Raw genomic sequence first — 19,847 nt, forward strand, 5'->3', positions numbered from 1 at the left:
TTTGTTACCTACAACCTTTATAGTTTTGTTCTTTCACACTTGAAGCTGTCTGAAATAACTGTATTACTTTAATGTTTTGTCTCATATATTTAGTACATGTACCATTTTTTGTCTCTTATAATGATAATATGGATAAAAAACACCTCAGTTTTGTTCAAACACTAAACAAACCTTCAGAAAATGTTGCATTTATTTATTTATGCTCAAAATGTATTTGTCAAAAATGTATGGTCAAAAACCATGAATTTATTTCAGACTGTTGTAAGTTTGCTCATGTAGTAGACTGTACACAACTACTTTTAGCAATTTTTTGTTAAATTATGGATGGATGGATGGATGGATGGATGGATTGAAAGATGGACGAAAAAATCGATGGATGGAAAAATGGATGGATGAACGGATAGATAAATGGTTGGATGGTAGATGAATGAATAGGTAGATGGATGGATAGGTACATGGATGGATGGATGGACGCACAGACAGACAGATACATAGATGAACGTATAGGTAGATGGATGGACGGACGGACGGACGGACGGACGGACGGACGGACGGACGGACGGACAGACGGACGGACGGACGGACGGACGGACGGACGGACGGACGGACGGACGGACGGACGGACAGACAGACAGACAGACAGACAGACAGACAGACAGACAGACAGACAGACAGACAGACAGACAGACAGACAGATAGATAGATAGATAAATGGGTGAATGGGGAGATGGATATACGTAACAAAAGAAAGAACAAGCAATGTATTGATAGACAGACAGATGAGTGGATGTACAAATAGATTGATGGATAGAACAGATATTACCATAAACATAAGACTGACAGATATGTGGCCGGACAGATAGAATAAATTAATATAACAATGCAGAGATGGTTGGATGAAAAGACAGATAGATAAATAGATGTTTTTTGGATAGACAGTATGTATGGGTGGCTGGATGGATGGACAAACGGATGCAGAGAGAGAATTAGCCAGCTGTGTCTCTGTGGCTCAGCATTGGTCCAGCTGCTCATGTCAGCTCTGCCACACACTGAGTGAGTGAGTCCTGCCCCTGCTGTATACATTAATGATGACAATGATGACAAAGCATCCGAGGGCAGTAGAGCACACACTTTTTAGCAAACACCATGAGTCCAGACGACACTGTGGGTCAGGAAATGATCCAGCCTAGCCTGACCTGACCCGACCCAGCTGACCCCGTCTCAGCATAGGCCTTCCTGATCCAGAGAGGGTTAATGCTCCAGCATTCAGCAGAGTCATGTGCCTTCCCTTCCACCAGCACCTCCACCTATGCCTTACAAGAGCTTGGAAAGACTTTCTCTGCTGCCATCAATTTTTCATGCGCACTGAGGCGCTGAAGAAAAAGCGGCAAGTTGTTGAGCTTTTCCCCTCGCCTAATCTCTCCTACACACGCTAAAGTCACTCACTGGAATAAAATAGCCTAACAATTTTGTTATATTCAACATAGCATGTTCTACCGGGGAATAAAACAGCTGTCAGTGAAAGGGGAAAAAAGCTATGGGTACTCTATGTGTGTGTGTGTGTGCACAAAAGTAAGTTGATGAAGGGAGACAGTGCTAAAGCTGGAAAGAAAAAGTTATTTGACCTAAAAACTGTAATCACATTCTCATTGCTGTGGGTTTAGTGTTTACCACCTCCTGGGATGTTAATGCAACCTGCATTTCTGACCCATAAAATAAAATTATTGAACAAAACTCTTGGACTATGGCCAGTCTGTAGCTGTTTTGAATGAAATATTTGGGCTTGTTGTGCTACACATTAATCATGATTAATGACATACTCGCATTAATAAAAATATGTCATGTACTGTATACAAATTGTGTGGTATGGTGGACAGAACTGTCTGTTTATCCTGTAACAAGGTCAATATGTGTTTAGTCAGAAGGCCTAAATTAAATGTGTTTTAAAGGACACCTATTTTACCCCTTTTTCAAGATTTAAGATAAGTTTTTTTGTATCTCCAGAATGTCTCTGTAAAGTTCAACCCAGGCTCATTCTGAAAACTTGGTCCCGTGGACATTTCAGGAGACAGTAAAAAAAACGTCCCGGGAGGTACGTTTTTTTGCAGTTTTTGTTTTCGCGAATCCAAAGGGGGCCACTTTGTGCGTTTTTTTGTATCTCAAATGTCTCTCGCGAGTGCTGTTCGCGCCCGTGCTGTTCTCGTGTAAACTCACTAGAGGCCGCTGTCGAGTGACTTGTGATTGACTGGGCGATAAGCCAATCGACTGACCCACCCTCCTCTTTTCCTAAACCCAACCAAAGATTTAGAAAAGCTGTTCAGAAAAAGAAAAGCCCTCGTCTGATTTTGACCACGTTTTTGAATAGTACCACATTCTCACCCTGTTATTTACTTGTTCATTTTATTTTTCGGATTCTGTTTTTGTCTTACCTGATTTCTGGAGCTGTTCGGCGGACTCTAACCCTTCGTCATTGTCGTGGTCAACTGCTATCTGCACCTCAAGTCCGCCGACGTACACGACGAGCTAACTGGACAAACTGGTTGCATTGCGGTCTCCAGGAACGTCCACGGGGCTACGTTTTCAGAACGAGCCTGTGTTGCACCATAAAGTTTCAGCTCAAAACACCTATCAGATTTATTATACCTTTCTGGATGTTGAAATTTACTGCTCTAACCACAATGTAGCTGTTGTTGTTGCCTGTGCCTTTAATGTTAGTTCTCCCCAGTTCTCTGAGTGTGCCGCAATCTCAGTCTCGGCTGCGTCAGATAAACAGCACAGTGACAGACATGAAGGAACAGACCTCACGTAACGTTTGTGAGAAATACTACAGTGAGAACTTTCCCAATGATTATTTGATGTATTTGTTGTGGAGTTGCATCGATGAGTCACACACAATGTTGTGCGCGTTGTGCATTGTTTTTGCACTGCAAATGTGACAGGATACATGTTAAATCCACTGCTGTAAGGATATCTGTTATGTTAATATACAAAACAACCTCATTTAACATCCACAAACCGGGATTGAAGCGTCTTCTTTTATAAATGTTGTTTTTAAAGTTGTAAAACTAATTCTTGATCACATTTGATGATGATTGATGATCAAAGAGAGCTGAACAGATCTTTTAATCCGAGTTGCTTTGCGCACGTCCTGTTGTTGATATGATTATACGCGTTACCATGAAGATATGTTAATACGTGGCTGTCAATCAATCCAGTTGGTGGGGAAACTGCGCTCCTATGTCACGTTGCGGTAAGCCTCAATATGGGAAAGATTTGGATCTTATTTTAACGTCAGGAAATTTAAAAAATAAAACTTATTGTCTTTATATCACCCCAATATGACTGTGGACACACTATACCTACACACAGTTCTGTCCAAACAGCTTACTAAAGATGATTTTCATCATAGATGCCCTTTAAGGGATAATCATTATTTACTCACCCCTGTATTGTTCTAATGACACATGCCATATGCTCTACTGTCAATTATAAACATGTCACTTGTCAGTATAATGGCAGTGAATTGCAACCAGAATTAACCCTCCTATTAAAATAAAATTTGATCGACAAAATCTTGTCAAGTAATTTATTGTACGTATTATATCACTAGTGGTGGATGAGGAGATCCCCCCTACAGTATGTGTAAAGCGCTTTGAGTGCCCAGAAAAGCGCTATTTAAATGAAAGAAATTATTATTATTATTATTAATACTCTACCTATTATGTTGGTATCTTGAATATCTCTTTAAATAAACCATGTTTTTGCAGACATTAAAGGGCGCCTATTGTGCAAAAAAACTTTTGCAAGCTGTTTGGACAGAAATGTGTGTAGGAAGAGTGTGTGCACATTTATATTAGAGTGGTAAAAACAATTCCTTTTTTTAATTTCCTACAATTAATCCAGGATGAAAAATTCTCAATCTCAAGGCCAACCGCACTGTGACGTAAGTCCTGTCACCCCGACCATAGATCTTGATTGACAGGCATGTGTTATCATTTCCTCAGTTAGCCTTTCAATTTGGCACCTCGACACCTTTGAGCTACCATTGGTCTATGATGATTATGCAGTTGGTGGCTGTGTTCTGGAAGTCCACCTTTGACGTGCGATTCCTTCTCCCAATTTGTTTCTCATCTCACAGGGGTTGTACAGGAGAACAACATCCAAAATAAAACTCTAGTCACATGAATACACCAGAGAGCCCAGTAGCAGAGCTTGTTCAGATGTGTCCACACCTATACTATCGCATGTAAAGATATTTTAGGACTTGGAGGTGGCCCATCTCATCGTGCCATGTCTTGTCTTTGTATGAGCATGCGCACATTGACAGTGCCATTCAAAGGTTCCTATCTGTACTGATGTTGTAGTGGCGCTTCTCATGGAAAAAGCTGTTTGCCAAATGTTGATGAAACCATTCTTCTCTCTCAGCCACAATTGTTCATAGGGGTACATGTAAGCTGCACGATACATATACAAGCCCACCTACTGCAGCAGTGGGTGCTGAAGTGTTAAAAAACAGTATACCATCGCTCAGCCTTTTCAAACTTCTTTTTGCCCTCAAATGGAGAATGAAAAATAATTTACTTTGAAGTATAACAGGACCTTTAATAGAATAAAGCAAACTTAGAAATGGTGTTTGTGTGTGGCTCATTTATTGTTACAGTAAGGCTAAATAAACTTTATGACAGCGGTGTCCAAACTCGGTCCTGGAGGGCCGGTGTCCTGGAGAGTTTAGCTCCAACCCTAATCAAATGCACCTGAACCAGCTAATCAAGCTCTTACTGGATATACTAGAAACTTCCTGGCAGGTGTGTTGAAGCAAGTTGAGCTAAACTTAGCAGGACTCTGGCACTCCAGGACCAAATTTGGACACCCTTGCTCTACAACAACTAAATCAAATAACTAATGTAAACATCCTGGTTAAGACTTGACCTAGGTATTTTTAAATTGACGTCTGCTTTATCAGTATCTGAATACTGTCCATGATTGTGCTATGCTTATTCTGACATCGGATGCTGGGTATCCCCAAACACCACGCTCTATTTGAAGTATGAGGTGGGGAGAACCAGCTCATTTGCATTTAAAGCCACAGGCAACAAAACCGCTTTGACATTTTCAGCAGGGTATAATAATTGATCTGATGAGTATTTTAAGCTGGAAATTCACAGACACATTCTGGGAACACTAAAGAGTTCTTTTACATCTTGTATAAAGGGGCATAATAGGTGGCCTTTAAAAATAGAATCAGGTCAAATTGACATCCTAAATAATACGAGAGTTAAGTACAGTAAGTTTCTTTTAAAGTGGTATACAATAGGGTTTGGTTAAAAATAAACCAAAATGTAACTTATTATTTAAGAAAAATACTATGGCTTCATCCACAAACTTTTTTTTTTTTTTTTGCAGAAAACAAGCAAACAAATAGCACCATGTTTAAGGGATTTAAAATAAATGGGTCACCTATCTGGACCGGACGTCAGATGATTATCCCAGTGTTCTCATCGCTGTGGCTCTCTCTGTTTCAGCTGATGACCAAACACCCAGGCAAGCGTCTGGGCTGCGGTCCAGAAGGTGAGCGAGACATCAGGGAACATGGCTTCTTCCGTTACATGGACTGGGAGAAGCTGGAGCACAGGGAAGTTCAGCCACCATTTAAACCAAAAGCCGTAAGTCCAGCGAGTCTCACACATGTGCTATTTTTTTCTGACGTTCTTTGGTTTGTGATGCTGTCTAAAGTACTGATGGCTATTTCTAATTTGTGTCTAAACTGGAGTTGTATTAACCTTTATTCTTTTCAGCCTGATACTTGAAACAAAGTGTGTGACATCATTTATGAAAGTAAGACAACACTGCATCAGCTTTCTTTTTTCATTTATGGAACAACATTAACAGACATTGGCCGACTGTAATTTTTTACTTTTTTTTATTTACTTTTTTTTTTTGCTACCCAATTTTATAAAGCGGGTTTGAAAAGAAATGCATAGCAAGAAATAAATACAACTGCTATATGAATTATAGATATTTTAATTATGAATCAATTAATGTGTACAACATACAAACTATTTCTAGAAAGTGATCATATAAGTGTCTGAAATGAGCACTATATGTAAATGTGTGTTTATAAAATATGAATTTAAAGGGTATAGAGTGAAATAGTTTGGTTATAAGCACTGTAAAATGTAATAAGTTAACCTTACTTAAAAAAATTGAGGAAACCGATTGCTTTAAAATTTCTAAGTAGTGTGTTTATTTTTAGTCAGCATAACCTAAAACAGTTTGTATTTACAAATAATTTTTTTTATTATTTGTTTGTTGGTTTTAATGAACATACATACAAACTCAAAAAGACAAGGACGTCAGTAGACACAAGTATAGCAGCAAAAGTCATAAAATAAATAAATAAATTATAAATGAATAAAAAAATTTTTAAATCTGAATGCAAAAATTATAATAAACAAAGTTCTGCTGTGATTAAGTAAAGTCAAACTTATTATGAAAATACATCTGAGGTGTCAGAGGTTCATTAGAGGCATCCATATTTTTTAAAAGACATCCCATTTGTTTCTTAAGTAGTATATATATTGTTATAAGAGCATTGTTTCATTCAAAAGTTGTATAAACAGTTCAAATATTGGAGGCCTTTGTTGGTTTCAGTTGAGCAAAATGCATTTTTTTGCTAGATGGGAAATGATGCAGAGTCTCTTTATAAAAGTAGGATCAAGTGTCTTGTTCAGTTCTGTACCAAAGAGGTATGGTGTTGGTTTATTGTCTTATGAATTTTGCAAAGCTTTGTTTGTAAAGTGTTGTACTGCTTTCCAGAAAAATGTTAACTTTTTGCATTCCCAAAAAAGCATGCATGATTGATCCTGAATATCCTGATCACCTGGATGATACATTGGGGTACATTTTGCTCAAACAAAGTGGGGTCAGATACATCCTATCCCATAAGTTTATCATTTTTATTTATAATTTTGTTAAACTATTTTGTTATTGGAAAGGGGAATGAGAGTATTCTGGCAAATAGTCTTATTTACAACTTATTAATAAAGTAATCTTCAGTACCATTGATTTAAAATAATTAGTTTTGTTAACTTTTTATTAGTGTTTACCACTAAAAAAAATGTTGCATGCAGAACTGTTGCAAACAGTTTATGTGTTGAGTTTAAAGAAACAAATTAAGTTTAATAATGTTCAACATAATTTGTTTGTTTAAATTCAACACAAATAAATTGTTTACAACCACTTAACGTAAAAAAATTTTAGTAAATCCAAGGAATCTTCTTTGAATCATTTTTTTCAGTGCAGGAAAAAATTAGGAAACCAGTTGCCTTAAAATTATCAAGTAAGCTGAACTAAAACTTTTAAGTAATGACAAAAACCAATACCTTACTAACTCACTGCCAGGGCCGTTTATATCGAATTTAATATTTAGCCGCACCATGTTGGTGTTTCGTAACATCTAATAATGGAGGATCAGGATACATACACTACAGACAATTTAGCTTACTCAATTCACCTATAGCTCATGTGTTTGGACTGTGGGGGAAACCGGAGCACCCGGAGGAAATACACTTCAACATATGGAGAACATGATGGCTCCATGCAGAAATGCCAACTGACCCAACCGGGGCTCGAACAAGTGATCTTTCTAATGTGAGGTAACATCGCTACCCACTGTGCCACCAAGTCGCCATAAAAGCTAATACATACACTTCTAAAATATTTGATTGTATTATATAGCATCCTCGTAATGCAAAATAAACAAAATAACACTTTATAGCGAGTAATTGTCAACCAAGGTTTATTAAATTTATTAATATATTACAATCTATTTATATATTTAAAAATTTTGAACATCAAAGAATTGAAAAAGCGTTCAGATTTATTATGCCTATGTCTGATTATGCCTTGATTAAGTTTTAATTCTTTCAGAAGTTGTAAATAAATAATATTGTAAGTCAAGATTACTTGAATCTATTTAGTTTAACAACTTAATGTGCTAAAAAGTTGAGATTACTTGTATTAATATTGTAAGGTGAACAAACTTATTAATAACAGGTTAACTACACTTAATTTTATTTGTGAGAACAGCTATTGCTTTTTAAAGTATGTGTATGTATGTATATATATATATATATATATATATATATATATATATATATATATATATATATATATATATATATATATATATATATATATATATATATATATATAATCATGCATATGCAAAATTACTCATGTAATGGTGTATTTTCTTTTCTTTTTTTTTTTTTTAAAAAGCTTGTTTAGGATTGAATTGCAAGTACTATTTCACATTCCTTGTTAAGCAATGTTGTGTTTCTTACTGTAAATTCTAGTTCCAATTCAAAATCCTCTGTTCAAAACCTTACAGTACAGTATGTTACCTTGAATTCTAAGTGCTCAACACTGCAGTCTAGATAAAATTGTACATTTTGATGGATTACTTGCCAAGTCGTATTTGCGCAATCTCTGTTATGGTTTGTGGTGCTTGCCTCTTTCTAAAACATCAAACAGTTTAATTTGAATCAGATCTTCTGTATCCATTAGCTTCTAAATTCACCAAAATCTACATTTTCCAATGAGATCCTGTCTAAAAACAAAGGGCTATGATGGGTTAATAAGAATGTTGTTTCAGACCCTGCAAAGAAAGTTGATCCAGTAAAAATGTCTTACTTTTGTAAATCACATTAAGCGAAACATGGCGGCTCAAGCTCAAGGCCACCGGACATGTAGGTTTCATAGCTAATGTCAAAGTGTTTGAATTCTGCTGTACTGTTGTTGCACAGAGATGACAAGTCAAACTTTCCAGGCAGTGGAGAACAGTAGGGTGTAATGAGGAGTCTGTATGTCCTCCTCACACACCACAGCAAGAGACACAGTAGCATCGTAGCATTGTTAGCGGCATGTGTGCTAGGGCTCTGGCCGGGCTGAGGCGCCTTTGTCAGATCCTTAATGAGTTCAGCTTCTGTGTGTATATATGTGTGTGAGCTGTCAGACGGAGCAGTGCTTCCCTCCGCATCAACCCTCCTGACCTCCCGCTCGGGCTCAGACTGGCCTGTTAAACGTGATCTCCTTCCTGCTGCGCCTGTTCGACTATGAGGTCTCGCTGCACTCTCAATGAGAACAGATTGTTCTGTTGATTTGAGAAAACTGAGTTCACTGCTGCATCCATGCTGTCATCAATATAAAAATCACACGTTTTGTTTTAGCTCTTGAATTGAGTGTGCCGGTTTTAGTTGAAGTGGTCAGTGCAGTGTTTAATTTCTGAGCCCCTAGTGGGCATTAAGTGGCCAATGTTTTTTATATCAAGCTCTCGGTGGCTTGTTAAATGCAGCTTTCTCAAGCTACAAAGGTCTGTTGAGTAACACAAGTTAATTCAAACACTTAAAGCGTTAGTTCACCCAAAAAATTATATCCTGTAATTAATGACTTGCCCTCATATACTTCCATTTCCCTGATGTTTATCTTCAGAACCCAAATGAAACTATTTAAGGTGAATTTTGTGAGCTCTCTCATCCTCCATAGACAGCAAGACTTTGAAAGTCCAGAAAAGGATCCTGAAATCTTGTCAAATCACTACATGTGACTTTAGTGGTTCAGCTCTAATTATGCATACCTCCAAATACACTCTACATTTGCTTTTAGTTAAAACTACTTATTTAAAATGAGCTGAAACAACATAATTTTTAATTGCTTTACGTCCATTCCACTGAAATTTGTAATGTCATGTGTCATGTCATTTTCATCTCCTTATAATGGGTCGCGGCGGCAGCAGTCTTAGAAGAGAACTCCAGACTTCCCTCTCTCCAGACACTTCCTCCAGCTCCTCCGGGTGGATCCCGAGGCGTTCCCAGGCCAGCTGAGAGACATAGGCTGTTTCTCAATTTCAAGAACGCAGAGAATAGACTTGCGCTCTTGTGGAGAGCGGTCTTGCCAGAAGTTCACGGAAGAACGAACTCAGGAGACCACGAGAACAGAGAATGCATCCTGTGAGAAATGAGATGCTGCGTTCTTCCTGATGGTCACGTGACCTTCACGTGTTTTAAATAGAAAATTATTTAAGCATTATAGCATTCATACAATGATATATTGATTTTCCTCTTTTCAAAATATATACTATGCATAAAAACATCATAAATATAAGTTTGTACAATATAAATAAAACAGATTTTAATATGAATTTCAGCAAACAAACACCCTGAATGTCTTTATTCCTTTATTAAGATGCCTATGGTAATGTTTACTTTCACCATTTCATTTAGGGAAACTCCTGAAGTAAATAGGTTATATCTCTGAACTTTAATAATAACTTTAAATAAAATGCTGCGCTTCCAACCTCCAGTCGCAATGATCTCTGGGACTTCTAGAGCGAGATCAGTGCTCGAGTCTGCATTGGTGCGTCCTCGATATCAAGAGCACATCCAGGAAGTTTCACTCGTCCTCTGTTCTTGCAGTCTTAAGTATTGGAACTAACTTTGGCAGCTGATGATGACGTTACATGAGAACACGAGGACTTAAGACCGCTGAAATATGCATATTGAGAAACAGCCATAGTCCCTCCAGTGTGTCCTGGGGCTTTCCTGAGGCCTCCTCCCAGTGGGACTTGCATGGAACACCTCCCTAGGTAGGCATCCTGGAGGCATCCAAAACAGATGCTCGAGCCACCTCAGCTGACTTCTCTCGATGTGGAAGAGCAGCGGCTCGACTCCGCCTGTATATAAGGGTGGCCCACTGCCACCATGTGGAAGAAACTCATTTCGGCCTCTTGTATCCGAGATCTTGTTTTTTCGGTCATGACCCAAAGCTTATGACCATAGGCGAGAGTAGGAATGTAGATTGACCGGTAAATCGAGAGCTTTACCTTCTTTACCATAACAGACCGGTACATCGACCGCATTACTGCTGCCGCTGCGCTGATACGCTAAAATTTGTAAAAACTAAAACATTAACTTGATTTCTTCCTGTTGTCCAAACACAAATTGATTGTGTGGAACTCAGTATTTTTTACTGTGTACTGCTATAAAATGTTTGCCTATGTCTTCTCTCCTGCGTCAGGTCATTTACTATGGCAGTATTATGTAATGCCATTAGAGTCAGTACAGCAGCATCATCTTATTACTGTAGTAAACACACAAGCAACTATTAATATCAAAGACCTCCTTTGGTCAATCTGTCTTTTCTATGAAGATTTCAAAACTGTGAAGTGATTTATTTGCTAAACTAAAATTAGAAAATAATATGAATGTTATGTTTTAGCAAAATTCTTAAAAGTGAACAAAAAGTCTTAAAAAAACAAAATGCCTCCCTAAAAATTAGCAAGTCTGCTATTACCCTTAAACAAAATGTCTATGGTTTGTCCGGTGTAATTGTGATGTCCATGTCAAACAAATAAATTTAAAAAAATAATAAATAAGCATGCTGATCTGATATGGAACACATTGGCGAACAAAGTATTTTTCAGGAGGGTTTATTTGGTGCACAAAAGTGTTCTAAGAGCTGAACCACTCAAGTTATGTTTGAATGTCCATAGTGGATGATGGAGCTCTCAGATTTTCTGATCTAAAATATCTTCAATTGTGTTCTGAAGATGAATGAATGTCTCTTATTTTGAAACAACATGAGTGAGTAATAACAGAATTTTCATTTTAAGGTGAACTAATTTTACAAATTCTGGCCATATTTAAAGCAACCAAGTTAATCCAACAGGGAATGTGGCTTGGATTGACTTGCCTCAATGTATGTTAGTATACAGGTTTTATTGATTTTTATGTTATTGAAATTAAATTGTATGCCAGCGATAAGATTTCTCTGTGCACATTCCAAACAACACTAGTAGCTACGTTTCCATACATTTTGAAAATGCGCATAAATAATGTATGTGAATAACTGAGAAGGGTAAACTTTTTATTTGATAACAAAAGATGCACATTTCTGATGGAAACACTTTTACTGAACAAAATCCAGTATGCGCATTTAAAAAAGGTCATGTGATTTTATTATAATCGATCATGTGATGATAAAAATGTTTGTGAATGGACAAACCAGCAGGCTGAGCACACTGTAAAACATCTGAAATGTTGTTTAGTTTTTTTTCTAAAATGCCTTAACCATTTCAATATTTGTGTTATTATATTATGAATGACCTCCAGAACTGTCAAGAGCATCTGTGCTTAAGGTCTGATGCCTTCATTGCATGTCAGTATCGTCTTTTGAGGCGCAACTCATTTATTAAATAAGTTAAAGATTCACGCAGCTTCTTCTGTCGCAAATTTTGTTTTTACTGTTGATATTTGGCGCAAATTAATCAGGAAGTGACGATTTTGTTCTTTTTGACTCGTTGAATGGAAATTCTGCTTTATTTGCACATCTTTTATGCAATATTCCAGTTTTGCACATAGAGTTAAATCAGATTTTTAGATGTAAACATAGCCAGTGTCACCATACAACTTTAAAAATAATAATGACTGTTTTCAGACAAGTTTTCTTTACACTCCATCAGATAGTTCCACTTCCAAAGTCAGACCAATGGATGAGTTGTTGTTTTATATTTTACTGTAATTTCTGTGATTATAGAACTGTTGCTCTGCATAGTCTGTGAAGGAAATCAATATCCACAATTTTCTATTTTAAATCATTTAAATGATGGTTTGTTTACAGTGTTAAAACTTGCCAAAGTCACGTTTGATCCAGTGCTGCTCTGCTCTTTTAATCTTGTTTTAATAAAGCTTCTTTAGGAGTAAAGAAGCAATAACAAAAATACCACAACAGTGTACACTAATACTTGAACATTGTTTATTAGACTTATTTCTAATAAGACCAAGCACAGACTTTTGAAACTTAAATGTCTAAGGCTTCTGGTGCTGCCAGTTTCCATTTATTTTTATCTGTAAAAAAACAGCTTGTTATGCTGCTTGATATTGTAAACTATAATTCCTTATCAGATAATGTTTATGTAGTCATAATTATAAACACGCAGATTTTTTTTAGCACAAATAGTTTTCGCATTATTATTTTTTTTGTTGTTGCTATTTATCAAGGCTTTATGCCAAATGTCATGAATAAACAAGAAAACTTTCTCATCGCATATGAAACAGAGCAGTATGAAAAGAAATGACACCAATATTAATGCACTTTTAAATTAATCAGATAACCTTTTTTCCATTATTCCCATTTAGTTTGATTTTGATTTTCAAATACGAGTAAGAAAAGGCAATAAAAGAAAGAAAAACATTTTGATATGAGTCTATATGTGCAGTAATGGAAATTTGTTACGCTAATCTTTATATTAAAAACATCTCGAATATCTTTAATTGCATTTTGAGCTCTTCATTTATCAAAGCACATACAAAAAACCTTGAACTCAACCAGAAGCAATGCATCCTGTTTGACAGAATAGTTTGTTCCTCCTAATAAATCACACGCCTCACACATTTTCCGAAAATTGCTTGCTTCTCCATTGTAAAATAAGCAGAACACTGTGTAGCATCAAATTAGCTCACTGTTCAGGTGTGTGTTATTGGGCTTGCGCATGTGGCGCTCGCTGGCTCTGTTGCAGCAGATGGATGTTTGCCTGCTGGTGTCATTAGCCGAGCAGGAAGATGGATGATTTTAGACCCTTTTCATGATGACTGCCACATGCCTGATGGACACTCGGATATCTCTGTGATTTACAAACTTCATCATTGGCAATTAGGATCTGAATGAGTCTCATTTTGTCTCATGTGGAGACAGAAAACAGACATGCACGCTCTGGCTTTGTTCCAATCTTAGTAAGCAGCATTTTTAGGCATCACAGTAACGCTGGCTTCCACAGAAAAGACTTTGACAGGCTAACAAGATCATAGGCGATGCAAGAGAAAGGGGATTATAATACATTCGATTCTAAAAATAAGGGATGCACTGAAAATTCTGGCCGATATAGCACAGGTTAATGTTGTCTTACAAATGAGTTTTCAGTTTTCAAATGGTTCACGGTTTACTTTGATTCATTCGTACATTTCACTCACTCAGTGAATCATTTGCAACAATTTCTCACACCTTCAAAAAGAGAGCTGACAGAGGTGCGTATTTACCTGCAGTAGACCAGGAATCAAAACCAGCCAATTACTTCCAATGTATATCAATGGATAGATGGTAGCACATGAAGCTGTTAAATGGATAATGATCCACAGGAGTATCAAAAACATCACACACATGCATACTTGCTTTGTTCAGAGCTGTACCTTTTTTGAATATACATTAATATTGCATGTACATGCAAGCTTAGGAGTCTTAGGAACTTTTCTTATCGCATCTTGAAGTGAAAACATAGACTGAACTTGAGGCCATGGGTGGTTTGCCCCATAACATCACACATCCTCCTCGGCTTTAGCCATCTTCTTCCAACTACAAGTGCAATAAATAAAAGTGGAGATACACAGTTGAAGCCAAAATTGTTAGTCCTTATGTGATTTTTCTTTTTCAAATATTTCTCAAATGATGTTTAACAGAGCATGGATTTTTTTACAGTATTTCCTATAATATTTTTTCTTATTGAGAAAGTCTTATTTGTTTTATTTCGGCTAGGATAAAAGCAGTTTTAATAAAAAAAATAATGATCTACAGAAAGGACCACTGTTATACAATGACTTCCCTAATTAATGTAACTGTTTTTACATTTTTAAAGTATATTCTCAAAAATGTACTTATTCACATGATCATATTTATCACTTTAATAATAATATAGAATGATATAGATTGTTTGATTAAAAATATAGAAATGTCAAATAAAAAATAAATATTAATAAAATATAAAACAATAAAAAATGAATGCTTAAAAGTCCACTATAATGTATGTAAGCAATATCATACAAGTAGCAGTGTGATATGGCTGTATATCAGCACTGGTGGAAGGTGTGTGTTGTGTCCCACCAGGGCCAATATACAGCCAAAATACATGCCACATGTGATATTGCGTTTATATAACAGTTTAACGGCATAATCGTCTATACAAAAAAGAAAATCAAACAAAGAGAGTCTAAAAATCCTTTTGTATGAGGAACTACTTTTTTCTGCCATTCATTCACATCTGCAGTTGACGTCAGAACAGCAGAAACCGTTACTAATTCACCAACGTTACTTTAAAGCGTAATGTCTAAAGTGATGACAAATCAGGTGATTTTGCTCACATTTTAAGGCTAAACGGCATGAAATGTCATCAGTCTAAAAAGATTTTCCAATATTTATGTGTTGCAATTGGGATATCGCAATAATAAACCCTGAAAAATCCAAAGCAGTCCAAACATTACCGGATTACTGTTGTGGTTGCGATAAGGAAATACGCTAAACACATGGGGGCATTTCTTCTTTCTTTCTTTTTACTGAACTAGTCTGCAGTAACAAAAAGAGGAGACACATTAGAAACAAACAAATGGCCAACCAAAAAGTAACTCAGGGGTTATACAAAGAGTGGCTTTGTGGGTTATACAAAGAGTCTTTGCTCTCCTTAGGATGACAGACTGATGCAGACGCACTGTATCTCAGAAATTATAAATATTTAAAATAGGCACTATCCTTATAAGTAAACTGCATAGATGCAATCTAAACAACAGCATTATTGCCTAAAACAACCTCAAAAGTACATTATGTTGTCCAGCAGCTACAATATTTGTCAAACTGAATTGAGTTTATTGATCTGCTGTGACTTTATGTAGGTGAAGAGGCTGTACGAGTTCTGATATTGCAGAATATCGCACGGCTATCAGCTAATCAGATTCAAGAATCATGCAGAACTGTTGTATAAATTATCCTTTTCAGCCAAAATGTCCATATCAGTGCATCCCTTAAAGTTAGCTTCCTTGATTTCAATTGACAACCAGATTAAGATGCAGTATGTATGTGGCCTTAGTCACAGAAATAAAGGGCTAAAAGCAGGCTGGTCATTGAGGACAGTTTCCTAGAATCTTCCTCCGCTGAGAAGTACACTAGTCTGACGTAGACTGTGTATGGCGGGTCCCTCTCCACATCACAGCTTGTGACTCTGAAATTAAGCGTGACAGCAGGGATCACGGCATTGAGGTGGATTAGAGAATCGGACCCAGGGGATGAGATGAGGGACGTGGGCCTGACTGACATTACTGCTTGGGTTTGGAGCAAAGTGAGGGGAGGGCCGCCATACGGAGCTCTTCATTTCTCTGCTGGCGCTGTTGAGTTATCTGGTGGCAGGTGAGAAGTGACTGTTGATTTGTTGTTTGGGATGCTCGCCAGCTCTAGGTGGAACGCCTCTGGCTGTATCTGCAGCAGATGGACTGTTGTTGCCTGCGTGGTACAAGACTGGCAGCGGCGGCCCATGTGTGCCAGTCGTTTTGCTGCCAGCACCGCTCACTCAGACTGTTTGCATGTCACCTGGCACGTTCTCGGTGTCGGTGGAGATTGGATATGGTCACCTTAGTCTCACCCTTTCATTTACACGCACTGTCCGTCACGCTCGAGCCGGCTGGAACAAAAGAGTGATGAGCGGAGGTGAAGAGGGTGAAGAGCCGGGTTAGGAGAGTGACAGATTCATTATGAATAGTCCAGATGATACCAACAGGTTTCCATTTTAGTTAATAATGTTGAGTGCTGGTGTTGATGGTCTCTAATGGAAAATCATGGGATGTTTTACCAAAGAAGTGCTTTTGGTTCAATGAATAGTTCAACTGAAACTGTTTACTTTTAATAATGTTGTCACAAACTCTACTGTATGACGAAATAACTTTTCTGAATCCTGGATTTATTTTCTGTACAGTGAAAGGGAATGTGAAAGGATACAGATGAGATGCAGACAAGGACCATGTCTGATGCCAGTGATCATTTAGGCTGAATTTACACTGCATGGTTCATGTGACTCAATTCCAATTTTTTTTTCTTCCATGTGGCACAGATCGGCTATGGCCCATGTACATGTAAGCAGGTAGAAATCACATGGATTCTGATCTACTTAAATCAGATTCAGGCCTTTTTCATATGTGGAAATTTATGGATCTGTGCCCTCATGTCTGCAGTGTAAGCAGGTACTCTACATTGTATTTACAGCTGTCAGTGCGAGTCGCGTGTCATTAAAAACCATGGCGCATGACGTCAGCACAGTCCCAAACATTAAATCTCATACACGAGTACTAAAAAAGCTTTTATATTATCACAAGTATTTAAGCATGTCAACAAAAAAGTGAAAGTGAGAGAGTGCAACATCCACCACTTAACCAATAAAAACTAATATAAAATTGTTGCATACATCATGTGCATAAATCCCGCCATGGACATTGCATTAAGATGCCTACTGGTTTAAAAAGACCTAGATTTAAACAAAGAGGCCAAATCAGAACTTTTCTGTCATAAACTATAGTAAAACAACTTGTCAAAAAGAATTTTAAAAAATGAAACGCTGCGAACAGATTAAATACAGCAGGGTGTCCAAACTCCGTCCTGGAGGATCGGTGTCCTGCATAATTTAGCTCCAACTTCCTCCAACACACCTGCCTGGAAGTTTTAAGTATACCTAGAAAGAGCTTGATTAGCTTGTTTAATTAGGGTTGGAACTAAAATATGCTAATATCCTAACCCTACAGGACCGAGTTTGGACACCCCCTGCTGTATTTCAGGAACGAAGAAAAAAAAGCTCTTTTATTATCATCTGTCAGTGAGCACCCGCTCAAGGTCAAGGTCAAATACAGACAGTCGGATACGAGTCACTATTAAAACAAGATGTAAGCCGGTCATCAAAAAAAAAAAAAAAAACAGTAGTCACAAATTTTTATTTATTTATTTATTTATTTATTTATTTATTTATTTATTTATTTTATTTATTTTTTTTTTTTTATTAAAGCGTTCAACAAGAATACAAAAATGTACAGAAAAGGTACAAAACCTTTAACAACAAAGGTAGAGAACAGAACAAAACAAAATGACAAACTAAAGAATATGCCAGGGGGAATATAAATTACAAAAAGCACTTTAAATTCAAAGCAAGGTTACAGTCACAAAATCAGAATTGACCATCAAGATCTGCAGTGTAAATGCAGCCTTATAATGTAATCTTCAGTAACTATTTTATGGGAGCATTATTCCTCACCCATGGTGAGGAATCTTGTTTCGTCAATTTAAACATAATTGTTTGAATCTTAATTATAATTGTAATATACAATTAAATATGATTAAATAATAAATATAATAAAAAGATTAATTTTTAATATAATATAGAATATTAATACCATTTTGTTTAGGTTTAGATGTAGGCTATCGCTCTCTCTTACACAGGCATACACAGACCAAATATTTTTGCTGCTTGTTCAAATTGGTAAAATAAGCTGAAGCAACAATTTATGATTGTTCTGACATTTTATTTTCATAAGGTTAAGTTTAATCATTTATTTAATCCCACACAAAAACAATACCATAAAAAGTATTAAAAACACACCCCAGCGTGCTTTATAATATATTCCAAAATATAATAATAAATAAATAAAAACATATAAAATTTAAATAAATACATAAAAAGTTTAAATTTGCTAATTTTAATTACTGATCACTATCTTTTAAATAGGTATAATGTTGTACTTTATTTTTTTAGGTATACTTTTATTTTTATTTAATTTTATAGGTGTTTTAAAAACAAAGACTTTCAAGGTTGATTTTAAGTTAATAATCAAACTTAAAAAAACACATTTGAATGACTAAATACAGGTAAATAACGGATCATTTTACAGTGGACGGACGGACGGACGGACGGACGGACGGACGGACGGACGGACGGACGGACGGACGGACGGACGGACGGACGGACGGACGGACAGACAGACAGACAGACAGACAGACAGACAGACAGACAGACAGACAGACAGACAGACAGACAGACAGACAGACAGACAGACAGACAGACAGACAGACAGACAGACAGACAGATAGATAGATAGATAGATAGATAGATAGATAGATAGATAGATAGATAGATAGTTTCTCTGTGTGCCTTATAAAGACAGTCACTGTAATGACTGTACTGTAAATGCCTATGGATAAAAGCAGCTTTGAGGTTAAGCTAGTTAAGAAGCCTTACGGAGTCACCAGGACAGCATCTTTTCAAGCTGAAGTCCGGCTATAGTCTTTTGAACAGGGTTTGTCCAGAGTGAAGCTTGGAGAGCATGTTGTAGAAATAACTGCTATGGGCTGTGTGAGCATGATGCTCTCTAGCTTTGGCTTTGAAGAATATTATTCTTCCTTTCATTCCTGCTGCCTTCATCCCCATGTGCAGCTGTCACTCAGAGATATGAGCGAGCAGAGGGAAAACTCCTTTTCTCTCAAATAGAAAGAGGATAACAGAGAAAGGGTCAAGTGAAGTCATTTTTATCTTTATAGCACTTTATACAATGCAAATCGTGTCAAAGCCGCTTTAAAAATAAAATCAGGTACAAAGTTTTTTAAGTGTAATAGAAGTTCCGTTAATAAGGCAGTTTTGATTCACAGAACCGTGGTTTTGTTTTAGTTACTTATTATTTAGTTCAGTTCAATATGAATGTCATGCAGTAATAGAAGGACGTGATTGACTGTAAGGCAACTCTTTTGACCCCAATAGGTGATTTTACATTAGTGCATTATCATTTTAAAACACATACAGTTAGGCCCATTAATATTTGGACATCAACACAATTCTAACATTTTTGGCTTTGTACACCACCACAATCAATTTGAAACAAACAAGATGTGCTTTAACTGCAGACTGTCTGCCTTAATTCATGGGTATTTACATCCAAATCAGGTGAACGCAGTAAGAATTACAACAGCTTGCTTATGTGCCTCCCACTTGTTAAGGGTCC

At 36.8% G+C, this 19,847-nt stretch overlaps 1 protein-coding gene across 2 annotated transcripts in view; it reads left to right on the plus strand.

Moving 5' to 3' along the window:
• prkcbb (protein kinase C, beta b) overlaps positions 1-19,847 on the plus strand; it is a 261,820-nt gene that overhangs the window by 215,220 nt on the left and 26,753 nt on the right. For both annotated transcript variants that reach the window (NM_200978.1, XM_005164005.6), the window contains 1 exon segment: positions 5,523-5,663. In NM_200978.1, the coding sequence (NP_957272.1) occupies positions 5,523-5,663 (141 nt within the window).

The sequence above is a fragment of the Danio rerio genome, chromosome 3 (assembly GCF_049306965.1).
Source record: "Danio rerio strain Tuebingen ecotype United States chromosome 3, GRCz12tu, whole genome shotgun sequence".
Taxonomy (NCBI): domain Eukaryota; kingdom Metazoa; phylum Chordata; class Actinopteri; order Cypriniformes; family Danionidae; genus Danio; species Danio rerio.